Here is a 23333-nt window from a genome sequence, read left to right as displayed (position 1 = left end):
GGACTGAGTTGGAAGGGGCCTTAAAAGGACCTCCTGATCCACCTCCTGCAATGGGCAGACACATCTTTTACTAGAAGCTTCAAATCTTGAGTGGACATTGGATGTGTCCACTTGATAAAATAGTTCCTTTCAATTTCATCCTTGTTTTTCCACACAAAACACAATTTTGCGTAATTGAGAAGAGACTCTTCTACCACACCTGAAAGGCAGAAACAACCACCTCGTGTGAGAGGAAGGAACTCAGCCATTTGAGAATTCCCTTTGTCCCAGGGTTTACCTGCACACTAGAGAAAATGTGGTTTAATTTAAGCCCCAGACCATCTCATGCTGTGTGCCGTGTCCCACAGAGGAGTTCTCCCGGGTCAGAGAGGAGGTGCCCCTGGAGCTGGTGGAGGCCCACGTGAAGAAGGTGCAGGAAGCAGCTCGAGCCTCTGGGAAGGTGGATCCCACCTACGGCCTGGAGAGCAGCTGCATCGCAGGCACAGGCCCCGAGGAGCCCGAGAAGATGGGTGAGTGCTGCATCCCCTGCTTTCCTCTGAGTCCTGGGAACCCCCAGATTCTCCTCCTCCCCCAGGAGATGGAGGTTGTGGGTAGGGAGAAGAGGGTGGGTTGTTCTGCTCACTGCAGGATTGACTCGGACACTGAACTGAGGATTTTAGGGCTGCCTTGAGTTCTAGGAGCTTGTTCTCCTGCTCTCACTGTGTGGAAGTGCTGTTGCTTGGGGTGCACAGAGTGGACTGGCCAAAAATACCAGAGCAGGATATTCCATTGGTTGGGTGCTGGAGAATTCAAGACAAAATGATAGTCATGAAGTTTTTGCATAGAAAGTTGTTCAAGACCTTCAGTCTAAAGTGACTAAACTTAGTATTAATTCTGCTGAAGTAATGCAATTAATTTGTATTATTAATACAAATCTGTTGTCTCCTTATGATACTGTGCATTTAGCTACAGTTTTGTTTCTGCCTTTGTGGTGTTACAGCAAAATGAGGGGTTTGGAGAGTGGATTTTAGGGTGGATCTGGTACTCTGAGTGTGTTGCTCACTGTGGAGGCAGCAGCAAAGGCATTTCTGATGAAGTGCTGGACTGGCACATGATAACCCTGGCTCTGGTGGGGCTGGAATTCTGCTGGGCTTCACCTGTGCGTGTTAACAAGCTCTGGTTTAATTTCTGTGGTGTTCAGCAATTATTCTGCTGTTAAGCCTCTTCTCTGAAACCCTGCCTGGTGCAAATTGGCTGCTGATTGCTCTGGAGAGTCAAAGCAGCTCCCTGGGAAGTGAAGCCCTGTGTGCCCCTCTCCGTTGGCCCTGGTGGCTCTCCCCAGCAGGAGGAGCAGACACTGTTTACTCCATCCCCAGGGCTTTCTCAGGCTTTGCTGTCCTCATTTGGTTACACACCCACAATCTTGTCACTGCTACTTTCTCTCAGCCCCGTTGGCTCCTGCTTTGTTCAGCTTATCTCAAATGATTTCAGTGACTGGCCATGAGAAGGCACGTCTGGCTCTGGGTGAAGCTGAGCAGGATGTGATGGAGCCTGACTGGGAGGCTGGGTTTGGGATGTGCAGGGCTGCCCTGCTGTCACCCTGTCCAGGCACACGAGCAAGGTGCCACATTGTGGGCTGGCATCACCAGGGGCTGTGCTTGGTGCTCTTCACTTTCAGCTGCTACCCACAGAGGGCTGCTATTTATAGCTCTCAATGTCCATTGCAAAACTACCCAGTACATGAGATTGCAAAATGCCATTTAAATCACCAAGATAGTTTTTAATTAGCAAAGAAACAAACAAACCACTCAGCCCTTCTGTTACACGTCTCAGTTGTGCACTCAGTGGGACAGACTTGCCATGAGGCAGCTCGGTGCTTTGGGATGGTGGGCACTGTGTGCTGGAAGGGGAAGAGAAACATCTGGAGCATCTGCTGCTTCCTGTTCCTCAGAGCTGACAGCAGGCATTGAAGCTCTGCTGGAAGGACAAGCTTCGGGTTTATTTACAAGTCAGCTATAAACCAGATCTCTGTGTTACTCCATCTGGGGCTGAGTTTAATTTCATAGTTGTTTTAAAATAAGGTCAGCTTAGACTGGAAGAAAAATTTAACTTTTGTTCCCCTTTCCCATCTTCTCCCAGCACAGGTGTCTCTGTGGGTTGTTAAGAACTTCACAGGATCATTTCAGTTGGAAAAGCCCTCCAAGGTCACAGAGTCCAGGCTGTGCCTGGTCCTTGTCCCCAGCCCTGAGTGCCACCTCCAGGCCTTCCTGGGGTACCTCCAGGGATTGGGGCTCTAAACCTCCCTGGGCAGCCCCTTCCAGTATTTAACAGCCCTTTGCACAAAGGAATTCCTGCTGCTGTGCACCCTGAGCCTCCCCTGGCACATCCTGAGGCCGTTCCCTCCTGCCCTGTAACGCGTTTGCTGCTTGGACTCTTCCCTTTGCCAGGCTGCACGTTGGCCCTTTCTGACCCTTTCTCTGGGAGAATTTGGGCCCAGGCTGGCGCTGGGGATGTGAGGTGCCTGTCAGTGAGCCTGGGGGTGTCGGGGCAGCTCCCACCCCAGGCAGCTCGGGGTGAGCAGCGTGGGGAGCCCAGCCCGGCCCCAGCGGCGTTAATGCGATTTGTGCTGGGCTGTGACTAATGGAATAAATTAGGGCAGGAGCAGATGGTTCTCCCTGGGGGAGCTGCTCAGCCCGAGTGAACTGGGTCACTCAGCAATCTGTGGTGCCTCCCACCCCCCAGAGCTGGGCACAGGGACCCCCAGTGTCCGTGGCAGGGGTTGTGCCATGGCTGTGCTTGGACACCAGGGGATTGTACCCCAGAGCTGAGCAGGGATGGAAACGTCTGCTGGGGCTTCCAGATGGGAATGAAAGCCCACTGGCTGTTATATTGACATAGAGTCAAAGGATGTTGGGCTGGGAGGGACCTCAGGGATCATCCAGTGCCACCCCTGCCATGGCAGGGACACCTCCCACTGTCCCAGGTGAGCCCCATCCAGCCTGGCCTTGGGCACTGCCAGGGATAGCCACGGCTGCTCTGGGAAATCTGTTCCAGTCCCTCCCCACCCTCCCAGGGAACAATTCCTCCCAATATCCAATCTAACCCTGCCCTCTTTCTCTTCAAAGCCATTCCCTGAGTCCTGCCCCTCCATCCATTCTGTAATGGAACCACAGAATGCTGGTTTTATATTTAAATGCAACTGTGGAGAAATAAAAGTATCTGCCTACAGTTCCATACTATAATTAAAGTTCATTAGCTGTTACATTTCAAAAATAAAATTATATCAGAGCTGCATAATATTTTAAAAATATTTAATATCAGTGAATTTTAGTCAATATGGAATGTGGAAAGGGAAAATGACTGGAACAGATTGGAGGAGCTTAAGTTAATACCCAAGAATCTCCTCTCCTAAGTCTTCATTGTTAGGTTTTCTAAGAGCTGGTGATAATTCCTTTTAAGTTGATAAAGTGAGGCTTCAGTGGAGTTAGGAGGAGACTGGAGTGGTTCAGATGCTGTGGTGGGCTCTGTCTCCTGCTTTCATAGAGTCACAGAAAGGTTTGGGTTGGAAGGACCCTAAAGCTCAGCAGTGCCACCCCTGCCATGGCAGGGACACCTCCCACTGTCCCAGGTGCTCCAGGCCCTGGCCAGCCTGTCCTTGGGCACTGCCAGGGATCCAGGGGCAGCCCCAGCTGCTCTGGACAACCTGCTGTAAGGTTTTAAACAGTTCCCACAATAAATCCCAGGAGCTTTGAGTGCTGCCCCAGCTGACTGGAGCTGCTCTGCAATTGTGCCAGTGACAGTGGCCCCAGGGGAGCAAAGGAGGATCCAGCTCTTGGGGCTGGGATGCAGCTCCAGAGAAGGGCAAGATCCAGCACACCTGTGCTGTTTAATCATTTCCAGGAAGTCTTTGTTCATGTCTTTCCAAGGTGGTTAATGACACTGATTTCTCAAGGCAGCCTCTGCAGGGGCTGTGTTGGAGCTATGTGAGCATTTCAGGTCTTACTGCAGCAGATATTTCCCTGACACCCATCCTGGGGACCTCAGGCTGCAGCTGCTCTGTGCCAGGGAGTGAGGGACTGTGGTTTGATTGCCTGCATCCCATCACCAGTAAATGCTGCCAGGGGAGGGTTAAATTCACCATTTTGGGCATGGGTTTGATTCATTCCCAAACACACGCACTCTAAAACACCACACACAAGGAGGGCACATACACCCAGTTATTTTAGTCATGTTTGGCAGGGAGATTTCTCTGCTGCTCTTCAGGGTGAGAACGCTGAGGTGATGGAAGCATTCCTAAACCAGTGGATTCCAGAGTGCCTGGAATATTATAATAATATTATAATAATACAATAATAAGATGATAATATTACAATAATATTATAATAATAATATAGCTTTGGGGGTATCCCAGGGGCTGGGTCTGTACCCCCAGGGGTTGAGCCCATCATCCTCTCCTGCTGAATCTGTGGCTCACACAAACTGCTGTGGCTTTTCCAGCTCCCCAGCAGCATTCCCAGCTCCCCAGGCTTCCCTGTGGAGCCCCCCTGTTGCTGAGCCCCCAGGCTGAGTGAGGCAGGAGCAGAGGCAGCTCTGGTGGCTGTGCAGCCCTGATTTATTGTGGGAAATGTAAATGATGGTTTAGATAACAGCATCATTATCATACCCAGGGCTGGGATATTTCCACAGCTATCGTGTGTTTCCTCTCAATTAAATGTTAATGTCCCAGCCTGCCTGTGACAGGCTGTGTGTTGCCTCAGTGGGAGCAGAGGAGTCTGGGCTGTCTGGAGGGCATCTTAAACTGTTTGCTGAGCTGCAGCTCAGGCAGGTGACTCCACTGCTGTTTGCAGAGCTTTGTTTGCTCCTCTCACAACAGCAGAGGTTCCGGATCTGCTGCTCCTGCATCTCTTCGGTAACATAGGGAGTTCTTGGCAGGGAGATGTTTCACAGGTTTCCTTGTTGACCTGAAGTCCATTTGAGTTCTCTGTGAAGTCACTGGCTTGGGCAGAATTCAGCTCTGAGTCCTTCATGTGTTAGTAAAAAGGGCTCAGTGTTCTTGGAGATAATGTGCAAAACAGAACAAAATTCCATAGAAACAGAACACCTGTGGTTCAGGTGGAAAGAGGGGCTTGGAGGTGATGACTCCTCATTTCCCAGTGGGTTTTCCCTCTTGAGAGGTGTCCTGGGGTGGCTCACAACCATCTGCCTCTTCCTGAGCTAAGAATTGTCCTTTCATTCAGGGAACAGGGACAGGAGAGAGGGAGCGGCCTCAGGCTGGGCCAGGGGAGGCTCAGGGTGGACACAGCAGGAATTTCCCCATGGAAATGTTGTTAAATACTGGCAGGGGATGCCCAGGGAGGTTTGGAATGCCCATCCCTGGAGGTGTCCCAGGAAGGCCTGGGGGTGGCACTGAGTGCTCCAGGCTGGGGACAAGGTGGGCATTGGCACAGGGTGGACTCCATGGTCTCAGAGGTGTATTCCAGCTTTAGTGGTTCTGGGATTCTCTGATCCCTGGTTCCCACATCCTGCAAGGTGTCAAACCTGCTGAAGAGATTCAAGAGCATCTTTGGTGTAGGGGAAAGGGATTCCAGGAGCTCTCTCCTAATTAAAGTCGAGGCTTCCCCCTTTGTCCCAGGGACACAGATCTCCAACTGATCAATTCCTCTGGGATGGATTTTCATTAAGCTCATTAGATCACAACTGAAAATCAGTGCAGTTGTGTTTGTGTCTGTGCCAGGGGCCAGAGGCACTTCTGTCATGGCTGTGAGGAGGTCAGGCATGTTTGGGCTTTGTGTCATCCTTCCATTTTGGAATTAGGGATTAAGTTTTACCAGACGCTGCTATTTTGAGGAATTCTTCGGAAAGGGTGTTAAATGTCAGAAGGGGCTGCCCAGGGAGGTGGTGGAGTCCAGAGGTGCCCCAGGACGTGGCACTCAGTGCTCTGGGCTGGTGACAAGGTGGGGATCAGGCACAGCTTGGCCTCCGTGGTCCTGAAGGTCTTTTCCAGCCTTAATGAGTCTGGGATGCTTTGACTAACCTGTGATTTAGAGCCAAAAATAACTCCCACTCAGGCAAACTCATTTCCCCCAGACCAGCAATGGATTGTCCCTTGTCCCATGGTGTCCCACCCCGGGACCTGGTGGCCCTGGGAGCTGCAGCCACCACGCTGTCACTGCATGTCAGGGCTCTGCAGCTGATGCAGGAAAACACTTTTCAAAACCCATTGACCACGACCTGTCTGAAGCTGTCAGCCTGATTTTAACCTAGGCAGGACCAGAGGAGCGAGGTTAGATCAGGATGCTGGCAGTGATCTTGGTGTCACACGTCCCTGCCTTCCCAGGGTGTCCCTGGGCAGGAGCACTCGGGCTTGGGTGGTGTCCATCAATGTGTCCTGGCACACAGGAGGATTGAGAGCACTTGGAGATGCTCTGTGTGCTTTTCCTTGAGGAAATCCTCTCTGAAGAGTGGATGGGAGCAGTTTGTGTTTCTGTTTATTTGGAGCTCCTGCCTGCCAGGAGGGGACAGCCTGACAGGGGGGTCAGGCTCTGCTCCAGGGAACAGGGACAGGAGGAAACAGCCTCAGGCTGGGCCAGGGGAGGGACAGCAGCAGGAATTTCCCCATGGAAAGGGTGCTCAGGCCTTGGCAGGGGCTGCCCAGGGAGGTTTGGAGTGCCCCAGGAACTCCTGGATGTGGCACTCTGGGGACAAGGTGGGCATTGGCACAGGGTGGGCTCAGTGGGCTGGGAGGGCTTTTCCAGCCTCAGGGGTGCTGGGATCCTGTGAATTTCTCCACAGCAGCAGCAGCACCAGTCCCTGCCATGGTCCCTGGAGGGGTCTCCTGGCCAGAGCAGCTGTGGCTGCCCCTGGATCCTGGCAGTGCCCAAGGCCAGGCTGGACAGGGCTGGGAGCACCCCAGGACAGTGGGAGGTGTCCCTGCCATGGCAGGGGTGGCACTGGGATGATCTCAATGATCCTCCCCACCCAAGAATGTGAATTTAGGTATTTCTGTGCAGTATTTTTTTGGTTTGAGTTCCACCAGCCTGGGCACACTCGAGTGTTCTGCACTTTGTCTCCCCTTTTTTGCCTTTAAGGATTGAATCCAGCTTTCTTTGGAAACCCTTCTCTTTCCTGGGAGGAATGACACTTTCCAGCCCAGCTTGGAACTCTGCTTCTAGGCTTGAAAGAGCTGTCTGACAAAATCTAATCTAGATTTTCCCTGTGACATTATTGGGTCACTAAATCCTAACTCTGAGATAAAACCTGTGAGGGAGAACGTCCCCAGTCTCCCTAAATTGAATTATGGTGGCAGATAGTTCAGATAAGTGGGTTTATCATCTTAAAATAGGCCAAGAGGAAAACTATTACCCTTCAGTCAGACATTTTAGTTGGTTTTTGTTATATATGGAAGGGACTTGTGTAAAAATTTCTCTACAGAGCTGTTGCTGTTCAAGAAGAACACTTTGTACCTTGTTTTTCCTCAGTGTAGCACACAGGAATTAGCAGGAAAATGAGGATTACTGAAAATGAACCCCAGCACCAGCTGATGTCTTCAGAAGCTTAGAGATGGATCAGGGCTTGTCACCAGCAATTCTGCATCACCCCAGTCCAGGATCTAAATAAGCTCCTTTAATGCCTCTATATAAATTGTGACATCCTTGGCCAGGACCATGAGCTTGTGCTTCCTCTCGTCTCTCCTTGTAGAGCTGTGGATAAATTAGGATTTCTTGAACTTCTGAACAGTCCCACAAAATATCAGGGATTCTAGAACATCATCCAGGCACCTCCATGGTGTTTCCATGGCTGGTTGGCATCCCCTGATCTCCAGAACCAGCTGTCATTACAGGAACATTTTAAATCAGTGTTGTATAAAGCAATAAATGAATTATCAAATGGTGCATGGGGATGCACTTCCAGCACTCCTGCTACAAGGTTCACCTATCCAGCACCTGGAACAGAGACTTCTTAATCATCATCTTTATTATTCCTTCTTCTGTCCTCATGTTGGTCTCACTTCAGCATCAGCTGGGCTTTGTCTGGTCTGGTTAGGGCTGGGGGGTATGGAAGTGCCCCGGGGCAGGGCTGGAGCAGCCTGAGCCATCAGATCAGTGCTGGCCCTTTCCTGAAGCCACTGGTGGAGAACAGCAGCTTTCAGTGAGCCCAAACCAGAGGGTGACTGTGGGGACAATTCTGAAACCCTCCCTGTTTGTTCTCAGATGGAGCTGAGGAGGAGAAGATGGAAACGGAGGCAGAGGGGCAGCCAGCAGAGAAGGTGAGTGGGGGTCTGCTGGCACTTCAGTCCTGAATTCAGGAGTTTCTGGGTGCCTGTGACACAGGTGACAGTTTGTGCCCCCACAGGGACAGTTCCCAGCCTCCACAGAGCTCAGTGCTGGAGTGTGGAATGACAGCAGTGGGGTGTTCTGGAAGGGAGGGAATGGGGAATGCTCTGGGAACTGGGATTGGAGCTGCACCGGGGGGCACCCTGACCTGGGGGGCCCTGCTGGGGCAGGGCACTGCTGGGGCAGGGCACTGCTGGGGCAGGGCTCTGGGCACATGGCTGCCACCAGGGCTCTCAGGACACCCAGTTATTTCACAGCCATTTCTGCCTGAGGGCATTTCTGCCTCGGAGAATCCTTCCCACAGGAATTCCAGGCTGGCCCTTGGCCCCATCACATGTATTGGTGATGCTGGGGGTGACCCACCCTGCCCATAAGGTCAGCTGTTCAGGCACTAATTATCATTATCCTTCAACGTGTTGATAATGAGCACAAGAACACGTTTGTGGTCACGTTTGTGCACACGTTCTTTCATAACTTGTGTCCACAGACACGTACTCAAACTGCAGTGGGTGTTTCAGACATGGGATTAAACCAGGAATTCCAGGATGCCAGTTTAGTTACTGCTAAATTACTCTAGTATTTAAATTATTACTATTTTATTTATGTATTAGTTTAATGATGTTTAATGTGTATGTTAATAAAATCAATATTTTAATTTTATATGTAAATTTATTTTAAAATTTAAATTGCTTCTTTATTACTTAATAATTTAAAATTTAAATTGTTTATTTATTATTTAATTCCTGCTACATTCCTGATAAATAAATGGAAGTGGCTTTTTCTGCAGTCTGCAGCAACAGGAGATATTTCTTGTTGCCTCCTTCACCAGATGAGGAGTTCAGACTAACCTGGGGCTGATCAGTGCAGCTGTGGGGTTATTTCCCACTCTGTTTTCAGGTAGTTCTCCTACCTCCCTGATAATCAGAAGAGATAAGTGAGGAAGACTCACTCAGGGCTTGGAAATCTGCATATTCCCAGACATCCCATAATTCTGTGATCTTAGTTCAGGAGCTTTTGTGCCCACAGAGTAACCCAGCTGGGCCTGGATCACTGGACTTGCTCCAGTTTACATTTACTTTTATCCACATTTTGGGTTTGTTTGTCAAATTTGGCTCGAGCAGCAGCCACCCTTTAACATGTCACCTCTTCCACCGTGGTAAGGCCATGACCAAACATTATCTTGTCTCTGTGCTGCCACTGTCCCACCACCGGCACCCCCTTCAGGTGGAGAGCAAGGCCGAGAGCGAGCCTGAGGAAGGGGAGAAGGCCCCGGAGGGGGAGAGCGAGCGCAGCGCTGAGAAGGAGCCCGAGGGCGACGCGGCCGCCGAGCCCAGGACAGGTGAGGGAGCTGCCCCTGCCCTGCTGCTCCCCACGGGGCTTGGACAGGCAGGGGAGGGAGCTGCCCCTGCTCTGCTGCTCCCCACGGGGCTGGGCCAGGCAGGGGAGGGAGCTGCCCCTGCCCTGCTGCTCCCCACGGGGCTTGGGACAGGCAGGTGAGGGAGCTGCCCCTGCTCTGCTCCTCCCCACGGGGCTTGGACAGGCAGGTGAGGAGAGCTGCCCCTGCCCTGCTGCTCCCCACGGGGCTTGGACAGGCAGGTGAGGAGCTCTGCTCCTCCCCACGGGGCTTGGACAGGCAGGTGAGGAGCTCAGCTCCTCCCCAGAGGGTTGGGACAGGCCCAGCCCAGCTGGGAGCGTTCCCCTGGGCTGCTCTGAGCTCAGAGAGGCTCCAGCTGAGCCTCCCTGCAGAGCTCAGACACCAAATCCCTCCCTGTGCTTCCAGCCCTGGGCGTGGTGGAGGAGCTGCAACCCCCAAGTGCCTCTGGGTCAAGGAAATGGAGGGGTTTGCCCAAATTCCACAACATTTAGTCACTTTGGATGCAAGGAAGTGGAACAGCTGGAGCACTGCTAAAGGTTGGACAGGACTGGGAGCAGCCTGGGACAGTGGAAGGTGACCCTGCCCATGGCAGGGGTGGCACTGGATGGGCTTCAAGGCCCCTTCCAACCCAACCATTCTGTGATTCTCTGCTCACTTCTCCTATTGAAGTTAATATTTCAGCGAGGGAGCTGCCCCTGCTCTGCCCTCCCCGCGGGGCTTGGGACAGGCAGGTGAGGGAGCTGCCCCTGCCCTGCTCCTCCCCACGGGGCTTGGGACAGGCAGGTGAGGGAGCTGCCCCTGCCCTGCTCCTCCCCACGGGGCTTGGGACAGGCAGGTGAGGGAGCTGCCCCTGCTCTGCTCCTCCCCACGGGGCTTGGACAGGCAGGTGAGGAGAGCTGCCCCTGCCCTGCTGCTCCCCACGGGGCTTGGACAGGCAGGTGAGGAGCTCTGCTCCTCCCCACGGGGCTTGGACAGGCAGGTGAGGAGCTCAGCTCCTCCCCAGAGGGTTGGGACAGGCAGGTGAGGGAGCTGCCCCTGCTCTGCTCCTCCCCACAGGGCTGGGGACAGGCAGGTGAGGAGCTCAGCTCCTCCCCAGAGGGTTGGGACAGGCCCAGCCCAGCTGGGAGCGTTCCCCTGGGCTGCTCTGAGCTCAGAGAGGCTCCAGCTGAGCCTCCCTGCAGAGCTCAGACACCAAATCCCTCCCTGTGCTTCCAGCCCTGGGCGTGGTGGAGGAGCTGCAACCCCCAAGTGCCTCTGGGTCAAGGAAATGGAGGGGTTTGCCCAAATTCCACAACATTTAGTCACTTTGGATGCAAGGAAGTGGAACAGCTGGAGCACTGCTAAAGGTTGGACAGGACTGGGAGCAGCCTGGGACAGTGGAAGGTGACCCTGCCCATGGCAGGGGTGGCACTGGATGGGCTTCAAGGCCCCTTCCAACCCAACCATTCTGTGATTCTCTGCTCACTTCTCCTATTGAAGTTAATATTTCAGCTCAGTTTCCCTGGGAAGTGATGCAGAGCCTGGATTTTGACAGGCTGAGGAGTAACAACATCTATATAAAACCTTATTCTTTTTGTCATTTCCCCTGTGCCTCATAAAATCAAGGAATGGTTTGGGTTGGAAGGGACTGTAGGGATCATCCAGTGCCACCCCTGCCATGGGCAGGGACACTTTGCACCATCCCAGGCTGCTCCCAGCCCTGTCCAGCCCAGCCTTGGGCACTGCCAGGGATGAGAATGGATATATTGCTTTTTTCCTGCAACTTAGATTCAGGATTTAGCACCATGTGCAATAATTTGGATTTGATGGAATTGATTTGGAAATGATGAGGGGAAGCTGATGACAGGTGCTGAATTGAGAGGATGGGAATGAAAAGCATTTAAAGTCACCCCATTTGTTGAATCAGATCCTCTCAAACCGGGGTTCCCCTGTCAGCATTTGGATGGGGAGCAGTGCTGGAACTCAGGATGAGTTAATTAGTGCCTGACTAATTAGCGTGGTGCCCTGCCATGCCGGGAGCACGTGTAACAGCCTGGGCTGGGGTGTCTTGCAGAGGAAAAGGAGGCAGAGGAGAACAAGGAGAACGTTGATGGCAGCAAGGACAAAGAGGCCGAGGCGGGGAAGAAGAAAGTGGAGCACGAGATCTCGGAAGGAAACGTGGCCACAGCTGCAGCTGCTGCCTTGGCCTCTGCTGCCACCAAAGCCAAGGTTGGTGCTGTGCCAGCAGCCTGGGCCGGGCTGCCAGGGACAGCAGAGCTGTGCCTGGAGTGCTCCTGGCTGCAGAGCTGGGGAGCTCACCCTCTGCTCCCTGAGACAGAGCACAAGTGCTGCCTTCACTTCTGCCGGAGCCCCTGGGGGAGATAATGAACAGGTTTCATTAAGCAGCTCCTTGGGTGATTATGACCCTAAGGAATAGCCCCAAAGCGTGGGTGACTCCTTGGCAAGGCTCTTGGCTGCCGGGGGTCTGAGTGGTGCTGAGGGGCACCAAGCCTCCCATGGCCTCTCCTGCTGCCCCAGGGCTCCACACCAACCCCTGGGCTCTGCGTGGGGCAGGCTTGGGGGGTGCTCAGTCCTGGCCCTGCAGCTTTCAGACACCTTAATGATCTGTGTTCTGTTGAGAGTTCTGTTAAAAGCACGTTGGTGTGTCCCCTGAACTCCTGTTTGTGTGTGCTCTCTAATGAGCTGTGTTGAATCAGCTTTTCTTTACCCTGTAATTACTAATTACACGTTGTCTTGCCTTTCCTTTTGCAGGAACCACACTGCTTTCACTGCTTTTAGAGTATCTTTTTCAAATCTGTTTTCTCTTTACAAATTTCTCTGGATTCAAATTTTAATTTGGATTTTTAATCGCTCTTGAATTCAGTACCACATTCCACATCCACCTGCTTTATAGAAACCAAGAGCAAGGCTTGGGTGCTTATTCCTGATGAATTTCCATGGAGTGAGGTGTTGTGTGTTTTATTAACTTTTCCACTTTGATCTTTGACTCTTTAACTTCAGACTTTTTCCCCAGCTGCATCCCCAGAGTGAGGATGGTGGGTCCTGTGCAGTCCCTCCTTTTGAACCCAGGGCATGGAGGATGTTTCAGATCTTACCTTTCAAACCAGGCTGTAAAATCCCACAAATTGCAGCAAAGCTGAGGTTCAGTATTTTGGGCAATGCAGGGTCCAGAGTGGCTCTCAGTCCATCAGACTCACAGATATCCTCAGCCAAGCTGGGAAGAGCTGGATCTGTGTGAGGAGACCTGAGATTTCATCTGTGTTTTATGGAGGGCCACTTGCTCCAAGTGGAGATGAGCTGCTGCTCCTTCCTCTGGAGATGAGGAGCTGGAGGGAGCAGGGGCCTGGCTGATGGCACTTTTCATTATGGCAATAATAATTGTCTGGAAGAGCTTCAGCTTTCCATTACAGGGAATAATGTATTGTAATTAGGAGGTTGACACTTCAGAGTAGAATTCAGGTTCAGCAGGGATTTCTCTTCCCACTCCCTTGAAAAGCCAGACAATATTAGAGCTTTGGGTGGTCTGTGTCTTATCTGAGGAATAATTAAACTCTTCATCATAAACTAGGCCTGGTCATATGAAAAGCTGCTTTCCTTAGGATTTTGTATCAGAGCAATATTGCAGTTGGATTCTGAGTGAAGATGGGGGTTAAAGACAAGGGATTGAAGTGGGGGTTTTGTTTATTTGGGGGTTTTTTCTTTTTTTTTTTTTTTTTCTTTTGGGATCAGTGGCTTCCAGGAGTTGAGTTGTGCTGTTTGAGAAATGGTGAACATGAATGTTCAGGGTGAGACTCTGTATTTCACACAGACCAGCAACTGAAATGTGTTTTCACAGGTTCTGGTTTCTGAACAAACAGCATTAGAATTGAAGTACCTTCTGCTCATTTTCCTCTCAATAGACACCCAATGTGAGCTGGTTTTTCCTTTCTGTGCAGAAGTGTCCCTGATGGCTCCTGGCCTGTGCTGCTCCTGCTCTGCTCCAGCTGGGACTGAGCTGCTGCTCTTGATGCATCTCTTTTCCTTCCCAGAGCTGTCCTGGTGCCAGTTTCACCTCCTGCCAAACACTGATCTCATGGCCTCCCCAAGTTCCTCTTGGAGGTGCCTGGGGCTGAAGAGATCATTGCTGGAGGCTCCTGATCCCAGTGGGGCTCCAGTAGGGCTGCAGAGGGACTTTGGACAGGACACAGGGAATTTCTCCCACTGCCACAGGGCAGGGATGGATGGGAGATTGGGAATTGGGAATTCCTGGCTGGGATGGAATTCCCAGAGCAGCTGTGGCTGCCCCTGGATCCCTGGCAGTGTCCCAGGCCAGGCTGGACAGGGCTTGGAGCACCTGGGACAGTGGAGGGTGTCCCTGCCATGGCAGGGGTGGCACTGAATGGGTCTGAGGTCCCTTCTAACCCAAACCATTTATGCATTCAATGGTTCTTTTTTATAGAATCATTTAGATTAGAAAAGCTCCTTAGGATCACTTGCTCATTTATGACTCCAGGCTGGTGCAGTGATAGGTTTATCAGGCACTACAAATTACCACTGAATTTGTGTTCCTGATTTTCCTTAGCTGCAGCTGTAGGGATTTGTCCTTTGCCCATGGAAAGCCCTGGGTAGTGCCAGGCTGAGCCTCTTTGAGTCTGTCTAGGAAAACCTCAGGGATAATTTCCTTTCCAAGGTGTATTTTGAGACTGGCCTTTACCTAATCATGTGCTCTGATCAGATGTTCATCCCATTTCATTATTAAAATTGCACATGTGAAACAGAGTGAAATGTTTGCTGGAAGACTCTGTATCCCCAGGTGATTCCCTCACTCTGAATTTTCATACAAACGAGATTATTTTACTGAACAGTGTTATTTAATGTGAAATTTCCTGTTCTGTCAGCTTTGTTTCATTATTTTGTGTGCAGCACTTTGGTCAGTTTTGGAACAGCTGCTGGAATTTCTCAGGGATGTGCTGTTGGATGAGCTTGGGGTCACTCTGGTTCTCTCAGACCTGATTTGAAATTCACTTTAGAGAGTCAGGAGTGCATTTGCCCACATTTACTGAGCCCTCCCTCCCTGCTGCTGGGTCAGGGAGGTGAACATTGTCAATGGCACGGTGTCACATGGCTTTGAGAAATTCAGATTCTGCTCAGGGTTCCAGGGAGGTTTTCAATGCTGCTTTCCTCCAGCTCGGTGTTTGTCCCAGTTCTGGGCCAGTTTGGGGCCCAGCTCCCTCAGAAGGGGTCTGTTTGCAGCTGGAGCTGGATGAGCTGCAGCTTTCCCTTGTTTCCCTCAGCCCTCACCTTTCCCTTGTGGCAGGCAGCCCTTGGATGTGTCCTTGGGCTGCTCTGTGAGCACAGAGCCCCCAGGCAGGCTGCACTCGCAGGGGTTCTGCTGAGCAGCAGGTTTTGAACAAGCAGGGAGAGGCAGCATGACCACACTTGTCACACTCTGAGGGTGTGAAACACTTCCATGGCTGCCTCGTGTATCAGATATATATACACAGATCTCTGGTGGTATTTATGTGTGGATATAAATGGCATGGAGTTAATCCTTGTAAAAATCAATTTGCTTTCTGCTTGAGAAAAATCTATTTTAATGCCAAAGACATGGCAGTGCCATCTCCCTGGTTTGGGGTCAGTCTGGGTCACAGCTTCCTGTGGGTGTCCTGCTGGGAGCTTTTTGGGTGACCCTCAGCTGACTGCACTGAACAGACCCTTCCTTCTCCCTCATTTGCATTCCCACTGGAAGGGCTCCCTGTGCCCAGTGCTGGCAAGGCTCTGGGCATCCTCCACACCTCTTGCATGAAACCTTCACACCTATTTATTTGATTAAACCTTAATAATCTTCCAAGGGCTCTGGTTCCCAGCATAATATTTATTATCTAATTCCCAGTTTCCTGTCCAGAAGTGGAAAGCTGGGTGATTCCCTCCCCCAGCCCCTTCCTGTGCCCAGTGTCACAGAACAACCCCTGTGTTTCCTCCCCAGCACCTGGCAGCTGTGGAGGAGAGGAAGATCAAGTCCCTGGTGGCCCTTCTGGTGGAGACTCAGATGAAGAAGCTGGAGATAAAGCTTCGCCACTTTGAGGAGCTGGAAACCATCATGGACCGGGAGAAAGAGGCAGTAAGTGGATTTGGGATTAAAGCTCTCACTGCAGAGGTCTGTGGGCCAGCATCTGGAAAACCAGCAGCTCCTCTCCTCTCCTTTGTGTCTTCCTTCAGCTGGAAGCCATAATTCCCTCACAGAGTGGCATTTGAGCCCTGTCCTCCATCCAGTGTTTGTTCCATAAGCAGCACACTGGGGTATCCTGGATTTCCTTCCTCTGAGCAGGAACATGGAATTGAGCTTTATGTGGCCTTGTCACATGGATTGTGTCTGCCTCAGAGCAGCTTTTCCCTGGCAAGAGGGAAAGGGGTGACCCCCACCCCTCCCTAGGGGAGGGAGCCAGCCCTGTGTGCCTTTCCCCCTGACCCAAGGGGTTCCAAGGAGACAGTTCAGGTTTTTGGGGGCACTCAGAGCAGCTCCTGGGAAAGCCCTGGAGTGGGATGTGGAGGTGGAAGGGGAATGCTCAGGAGTGCCAGCCTCACCTTGTGCTGCTGCTGCTGGGTTTGCCTGAGCTGGCAAGGCAGCAGCAGCTTCAGCAGAGGGGAAGGAGCAGTGAGGTCAGGACATGGAGAGGAGCTGTCTGGCCTGGATTACTCAGGAATTACCAGCAGTTGTGTCACGTGCAGTGCCAGAGGCTTTGGAGAAGTGTTTCCTCTCTGGCTGCTTGAAAGATGACTCAAAATCTCATTTCTATCAGAAGGGCCAGTTTTTAATTTCTTTTTTTCTGTGTGTAGCTGCCTCATTGTTGTAAGAAGACAGTTACTATGGGTGGGTTGAAGATTCAAACTGGGTTATGTTGATTCATAATTCCAGGGATTGCTGCATTTACCCTTCTGTGTGAATTTAATGGAGTTACACCTACATTTCCATTCATGGAAAGGGCACCAGGTCCAACTCCTGCTCCTCACAGCACCCCAAACTGAGCCATGTGACCAAGAGCATCCTGCAGGCATTCCCTGAGCCCTGCCAGGCCTGATGCCATGGCCACATCCCTGGGGAGCCTGCCCACCCTCTCCATGGAGAGCCTTTTCCCATCCAGAGTTCCCCTAATCACACTGATGGAGTCTGACAAGATGTGGACTTCTCTTGGAGCAGGATGTCAGCAGGAATTTCTGGATTGCTCCACATCCTCCAGTGTTTCAGTCTGTGCTTGAGTGACAGCTCAGGAAATGGACCCAACTCTTTTGGAAAGGTTCCCTGCAGACTCTTTCTTTGGGGGATATATTCCATTAGTGACAGGGAGGGTTTTTTCCTCCCTTTTGAGGCATATGACATTTCCCTTTTTAAAAATGTGCATACAGATTTTCCCCTTGGCTTCCTGGTGGTTAAATTCGCTCTTTTCACCTGTCATTGTGGATATTTAGTGGAATAATTAAAGCAGCAGAACCTCCTGGCTGCCACTGCACGCTGTGCCTGTCGTTCCTGCAGCCCTGGCTTTTCCTTGCAGGGAGGAGCAGGGGCTGGGAGTGCTGACAGGAGTCAGTGCTGCAGGCTGCAGGGTGGTACAGCTCAGGCAAAACATGGATTTGTGCTGCAGCTGAGCACTGCCAGCAGTGAGTGTGGGAACCCAGGGGCTCTTGGTGGAGCTTGGCCCACCCAGAGCTCCTGATGGCACCTGAAGCTTGCTGGTTCTGTTCAGGGAGGAATCCCTGAGGTTGGAAAAGCCCTCCCAGCCCATGGAATCCCAGCTGTGCCCATGCCCATCTTGTCCCCAGCCCAGAGCACTCGGGGACACCTGCAGGGATGGGCACTGCAGACCTCCCTGGGCAGCCCCTGCCAAGGCTGGCCACCCTTCCATGGAGAAGTTCCCCCTGAAAGGAAGTCCTGTGCTGGAGATGAGGCTGTGGCACACTGATTTATTCTATAATTGAACCTTAAGTGTTTGTAGTTGCCCCTCCTGGTGCACCACTTCCACAGCAGCACAGAAAGGGGTTTGGATACTGGGGGATTGTCAGCTGTGACACCCAGAGCCACCTCCCTGAATTCCAGCTGGTTTCCTGAGTGGCTTTTGGGGGCAGAATCTGCAGGAGAGGGTCCAGCAGGGCCCACAGAGATGTTCAGGGCTCTGGGGCATCCCTGATGAGCAGGGACTGCAGGAGCTGGCCTGCTCCCAGGGATCCCATCCATCCACACAAATCCTCAACCTGTGTGCCAGGAGAAGGGAGCCAGACTCTGCTCAGTGACAGGACAAGGAGCAGTGGCCACAAAGCAAACCACAACAGCTCCAGCTCAGAGCAGGAGCAGCCTCTGTCCATGGAGGGGCAGAGCCTGGAACAGCTCCCAGGGGGGCTGGAGTCTCCTCTCTGGAGACATCCCAGACCCCCCTGGACACAGCCCAGGGACCCTGCCCTGCCAGGGGGGTGGCCTGGGGACACCCAGACCCTCCCAAGCAGGCACTCTGGGGTTTGTGGCAGGGCTGACCTTGCTGAAGGTTCTCAGCCTTGCTCCTGCCTCGTTCCAGCTGCAGGAATGAGGGAGATGGGGAGCAGCTGAGGTCACTGATGGAGCTCCCACTGGAAATGTGGTGCTGGAGAGGTTCAGTGTGGGGAGAGCTGGGGGCTGTGTCTGAGGTGGGACAGAGCCTGCAGCAGAACCAGGGCTTTGGGTCTGCACTGGAGCCTAAGCTTAAGCTAGGCTCAGCTTTAGCACCAGCTCACATTACAACCTGTCTTTCTGTGCCTTTTTTGGCTCTGTCCAGCTGTCTTTCCTCATCCCAAGCATAGAGATTGTGTAGAAGGGAAGTTTTCCTCCTCCAATGTGAATTTTCAGGCGCTGGCTGCTGTTTGGGCATCCTTGTAAAGACTCTTTTAAACTGTAACGGGATGGGGTGCCTCGAAGAGAGCAAAGCAGGGCCACAAAAGGATCTCAAAGGAACAAAAAAGTGTTGCCTGAGCCTTTGTTTGGGGTCGTTTGCAGGAATTCCTCTCCCAGCTGTCTGCCACCTCGGGAATGTTTCCCCACACACCCCATTGCCCCGGTGGGGTGGATTTATCGGTGCTTCCCTCAGCACAGGAGAGCTGAAAAGAGCCAGGGCAGCGTGAATGATGCCATTGTGGCCGGGAGCAGGCTCCCCGGCCGGCCTCATGTTTCATTCATGAGCTCGGCCCATCTGGGGCTGCTCAATGCCCTCTCTGTGGAGCTGCCTTCCCTCCCCGTGCCTGCCTCGTCAGCAGCCAGCCTGCCAGCCCCGACTACTGAGGGAGCTTTGGGATTTTTGGAGAACTCGTGCTAGGTGAGAGTCTCCTTGGCAACCTGCTTTTCAGCCGAGTTGTGGAGTGTACCTTAAAACAGTGCTTCAGGATTTGTACACGAGTCACGCAGCCCCGGCTCTGCTCATAACGTGGGAACGTGTCAATATTCCTGAAATAAGTCAGATACCACTTCCTTCACTAGGACTGACCCATCATACAGATGCCCCGTGGTAGGAAATGCTTTTTTTCTTTCCATGGAATCTCAGGCTGGTTTTTGGGCAGGAAGGATCTTCTGGATCATCCAGTTCCACCCAGGGCAGGGGCACCTTCCCTGGGCCAGGTTGCTCACTGTCTATATGACTTCTTAATTAATCAAAGTAGCCTATTTGATGGTAATTGGCCTAAATGACATGAGGTTTTTTACATAAAGCTCTTAATAGTGCAAATCTGTGTCTGGCTGCTGTGACATCCAGTTCCTGCACTCAGAGGATGGAGAAGGATCCTGCCTGTGATCCCTGAGCTCCTGCAGCTGCACACACGTTCTGCTCCAGGCTTACCCAGAAAATCCCCTGAAATTCCTGTTCTCCCTCATTCCAACATGCAGAAGATGGAGAGAAAAAGCCCCAATTTCTTCCAGAGCTGTGCTAGGGCTGAGCTCTCAGTGCAGAGCTCTGTGAGTAAGGAGCTGTGCTGCTGAGAGGTTTTAGGACAGAACGAGGTGAATTCATGTGTTCCAGCTACAAAAAGCTCCAGAGCCTTTCCCAGAACCTGCTGCACACATCCACAGGACAGCAGTTCCTTTTGGTTTGGTGGGGTTGGCATGAGAGGCTTCTTCCACCCCAACCCCCTGATGGGCAGGAGCACCTTTGAAATGCATCATTCCTCACTCACCTCTGCCCTGTCCTGGCACAGCTGGAGCAGCAGAGGCAGGGGCATGTTTGAAATGCATCATTCCTCACTCACCTCTGCCCTTTGCCCTTTGTCCTGGCACAACTGGAGCAGCAGAGGCAGGGGGATGTTTGAAATGCATCATTCCTCACTCACCTCTGCCCTTTGCCCTTTGTCCTGGCACAACTGGAGCAGCAGAGGCAGGGGGATGTTTGAAATGCATCATTCCTCCCTCACCTCTGCCCTTTGTCCTGTCCTGGCACAGCTGGGGCAGCAGAGGCAGCAGCACCTTTGAAATGCATCATTCCTCACTCACCTCTGCCCTTTGTCCTGTCCTGGCACAGCTGGAGCAGCAGCACCTTTGAAATGCATCATTCCTCACTCACCTCTGCCCTTTGCCCTTTGTCCTGGCACAGCTGGAGCAGCAGAGGCAGCAGCTGCTGACAGAGAGGCAGAACTTCCACATGGAGCAGCTCAAGTACGCCGAGCTAAGGGCTCGCCAGCAAATGGAGCAGCAGCACAGCCAGAACCCCCAGCAGCCCCACCAGCACCCCACCGGGCCTGGCATCAACCCCCTGGGGGCACCAGCACACCCAGGGCTGCTGCCCCACCAGCAGCCCCCACCCTACCCCATGATGCACCACCAGATGCCACCTCCTCACCCACCTCAGCCAGGTAAGAGCTGGGAGCAGGGAATTCCTGCCCTGGCCCCTGGGGAGTGGGCCCAGGGGGAGAGGGGCTGCCAGGGGAGGGCCTGGGTGGTCTGGGCTACTGGTTTATAATGGTGCCACTGGCAGACACAGTTTGCTGCAAAGATGAGCTTTGCACCTTCTGCAGGTTCATTGTGGAGCTCCTAATCCCATTCCAGATGTGGGGAGGGGGGGAATCCCAGAAGTCAGGAGTGGGGGAGTGCCAGGGTGGGAGGCACTGGGCACCAGCAGGAGAAATTCCTTCCTTTTTTTCCTTGGGGGGCTCATCAGCCCCAGAGCAGATTGTCCAGCAGGGCTGGGAGTCCCCTGCCTGGGACTGTCAAGCTCTGCAGTAAAGTGAAATCTGAAGCTGCCCCAAGCACTTCCAGATGTCTTTAGGTTATTTGTGTTTCCTTAGAGTTGCTTTCTGCTGGGTGATCTGAGCAGATGCTCCTTCAGAAACAATCACTCCTCCAGTTCTCCAGCTCATGGCACACCAAATGTACAGAAATTAAGGGGAAGGACTGGGAGGAGCAGCAGGGGCAGGAAGCTCCTTCAGGACCTTCTTTGGCAGGAGAGCTGGCTGTGAGAGGTTCCTGTGTCCTGCCTGGGTTGTTTGCTGCCAGGGGAGGGTCACAGGGGTCACCTGGCAGCTCCAGTGCAGCCTCTCCTGCTGCCAGGGCACTTGTCCTGCTGAGGGCTGGCTGTCTCCAAGGGTGGGTGCTCCTGATTTCAGAGGGTGGAGTGATCAGGTGAGGATGTGAATTGGCAGCTTTTATTTGCTAAAAGTTGTTGAAATGCTAATATAAAATCAAATAACAGTGCCTAGCATGTGGGAACCTGGCTGTGGGACTGGATACAGCCGAGGAGGAGCTTGACCAAAACCTGCTCCAGGAGAAAACCTGATCAGTTATTAGCCAAAAATATTTGGCAAGATTTTTTTGGCTTCTTCAGCAAGCTGCTGAAGAAGCTGGAAAGTTTGAGTGTCATAATCCACATAGAACATGGCAACAAGAAGCTGCAGGAACTTGAGTTTTCCTCTTGAGACAAAAAGTGTTTGGTTTGGGAAGGAGCAGAAGGGCCCAGGAAAACAGCAGGACTTGCAGGTGAGCAGGAAAATGGGAAGTATCTAATCCAAGTGGGTGTGCAGAGCAATCCAGGTGGGTTCCCTCAGCAGGTGCAGAGCTCTGCTGGCTGGGCAGGAGGGAGGAGGTGTCTGGTGAGGCTCAGGCTCACTCTGCTTTGAAGGCTCAGGGAGTTCCTGGGTTTGCTATGGACAAAAGTCCCTGGGGCTGTTTGGGAGCTGATGTGGTTTTTGCTGGAATTGGATTGGGAGTGTGATAAAACAGGGTGTAGTTTTAGACTCAGATTTAACATCCTGGGTCTGTTGTGGGGTGTGGACAGCTCAGGGATGCTCTCATGAAGGAATAACCTGGGAAGGGACAACTGCAAATGAAACCAGAGGGAATTCTGGCACATCCATCCACAGCTGTCCCTCCCACACTGCTGGGGAGACTGGGAGTGGGACAAGGTTAAAGCATGGCTGGATTTGTGCCCTGGGGCTGCTGACTCCCCTGGCTCACAGAGCCCTGTGTTGCTGCAGCCCCCCACAGCCTCCCAGGCTCTGCATTCCCAGAGCAGGGACAGGGAGTGGGCTCTGCTCATTAGCCACATCTCTGCCAGGTTTGATTAAAGCTGCTCAATAGATTGACTCTCCCAGTGCACCTCCCCTGGCTGAGGCAGCAAAGCCCTGCTGAGGCTCAGCTCTCCTGGCTCCCAGCAGCATCCAGAGCTGTCTCATTCCTGGCCCCCAGCTCCTCCCCATTCTGCCCTCAGCTCCTCTGACAGTTCTCTGCGTTGATGCTTTTGTAAAGAGGAGAATCTGAGGCCCACTCTAGGTTAGGAGCAAACCCTGTGTGTCCCCAGCCAGAGCCCAGCTGATCTTGCCTAGGAGGCAGAGGGGGCTCATGCCTTGGGTTCTCCAGAGGAGGTTTGTTAGGAGTGCCTGGCAGGCCCAGGGCTGCCAGAGCCCTTTGGGGTTGGGTTCTCCAGAGGAGGTTTGTTAGGAGCCCTTTGGCTGCACAGTTGAGTTATTCTGGCTTGAGAGCATGGAGAGGAAATGGCAAACCCCTGAACTTCAGCTTGTTCACCCCACACCTGTGAGTTCCCTCAGGGGATCTGCCCCCCAGTCTCCTGCAGCCTTTGTGGAGATCCCAAAATTTGGTGAGTGTGAGGAGATTATGGAATCTTGGAATGGTTTGGGTTGGACCTTGAAAATCTCCCAGTGCCACCCCCTGCCCTGGGCAGGGACACCTTCACTGTCCCAGTCTGCTCCAGCCCCAGTGTCCATCCTGGCCTGGGGCACTGCCAGGGATGGGGAGGAGAGACCCCCAAACCCCTGAGGGTGATCTGGGAGCACCACGGAGCAGCTGGGCTGGGAATTGCTGCCCAGCTCGTGCTGTGCTGGCCAGGCTTCACTGCTGACCTCACTGTGGTGGCTCCGGGCAGGTTCTGGCCTCAGCTGTAGCTGAAGGGATGGTGGGAAGCAAAGGATCTGAGAGGGCATTGGAGAGGGAAGAGAGGAGGATAAATCCCTGCTCAGGGGCAGAAGCACTAAAGTCAAGCTCTTACCTAAAAGTTAAACGTGAGGCTTTTCCCAGAAGTATGGTTTTTAGTTCAGGTGCCAGTCTGGACTTGGTGGTGGAGAACATCTCCAGTGCTGGACCCATCTGGAGAACATCTCCAGCCAAGGGCTGCCCACTTCTCCTTGGCATGGCCCATCTGGCTCTGCTGGAC

At 52.7% G+C, this 23333-nt stretch overlaps 1 protein-coding gene across 1 annotated transcript; it reads left to right on the top strand.

Moving 5' to 3' along the window:
• Positions 1 to 360: 360 nt before the first annotated feature.
• Positions 361 to 19902, top strand: LOC120510547 (SWI/SNF complex subunit SMARCC1-like). The gene is made up of 6 exons (XM_039726461.1): positions 361 to 509; positions 8190 to 8245; positions 9537 to 9651; positions 11741 to 11895; positions 15653 to 15787; positions 19873 to 19902. Exons 1-6 carry the CDS (start codon positions 506 to 508, stop codon positions 19900 to 19902), a joined length of 495 nt encoding a protein of 164 aa, XP_039582395.1. The 5' UTR covers positions 361 to 505.
• The last annotated feature ends 3431 nt before the right edge of the window (positions 19903 to 23333 follow it).

This window comes from Passer montanus, unplaced genomic scaffold (assembly GCF_014805655.1).
Source record: "Passer montanus isolate IOZ18808 unplaced genomic scaffold, ASM1480565v1 scaffold59, whole genome shotgun sequence".
NCBI classification, from domain to species: domain Eukaryota; kingdom Metazoa; phylum Chordata; class Aves; order Passeriformes; family Passeridae; genus Passer; species Passer montanus.
The sequence above is the reverse complement of the archived record's forward strand: the minus strand, read 5'-3'. Positions and strand labels throughout refer to the sequence as shown.

Bases quoted from the DNA above. Each gene is read 5' to 3' on its own strand.
- LOC120510547 (XM_039726461.1), top strand. The intron at 11,896-15,652 runs GTTGGTGCTGTG...TTTCCTCCCCAG, and splicing joins CTGCTGCCACCAAAGCCAAG to CACCTGGCAGCTGTGGAGGA. The intron at 15,788-19,872 runs GTAAGTGGATTT...GTCCTGGCACAG, and splicing joins TGGACCGGGAGAAAGAGGCA to CTGGAGCAGCAGAGGCAGGG.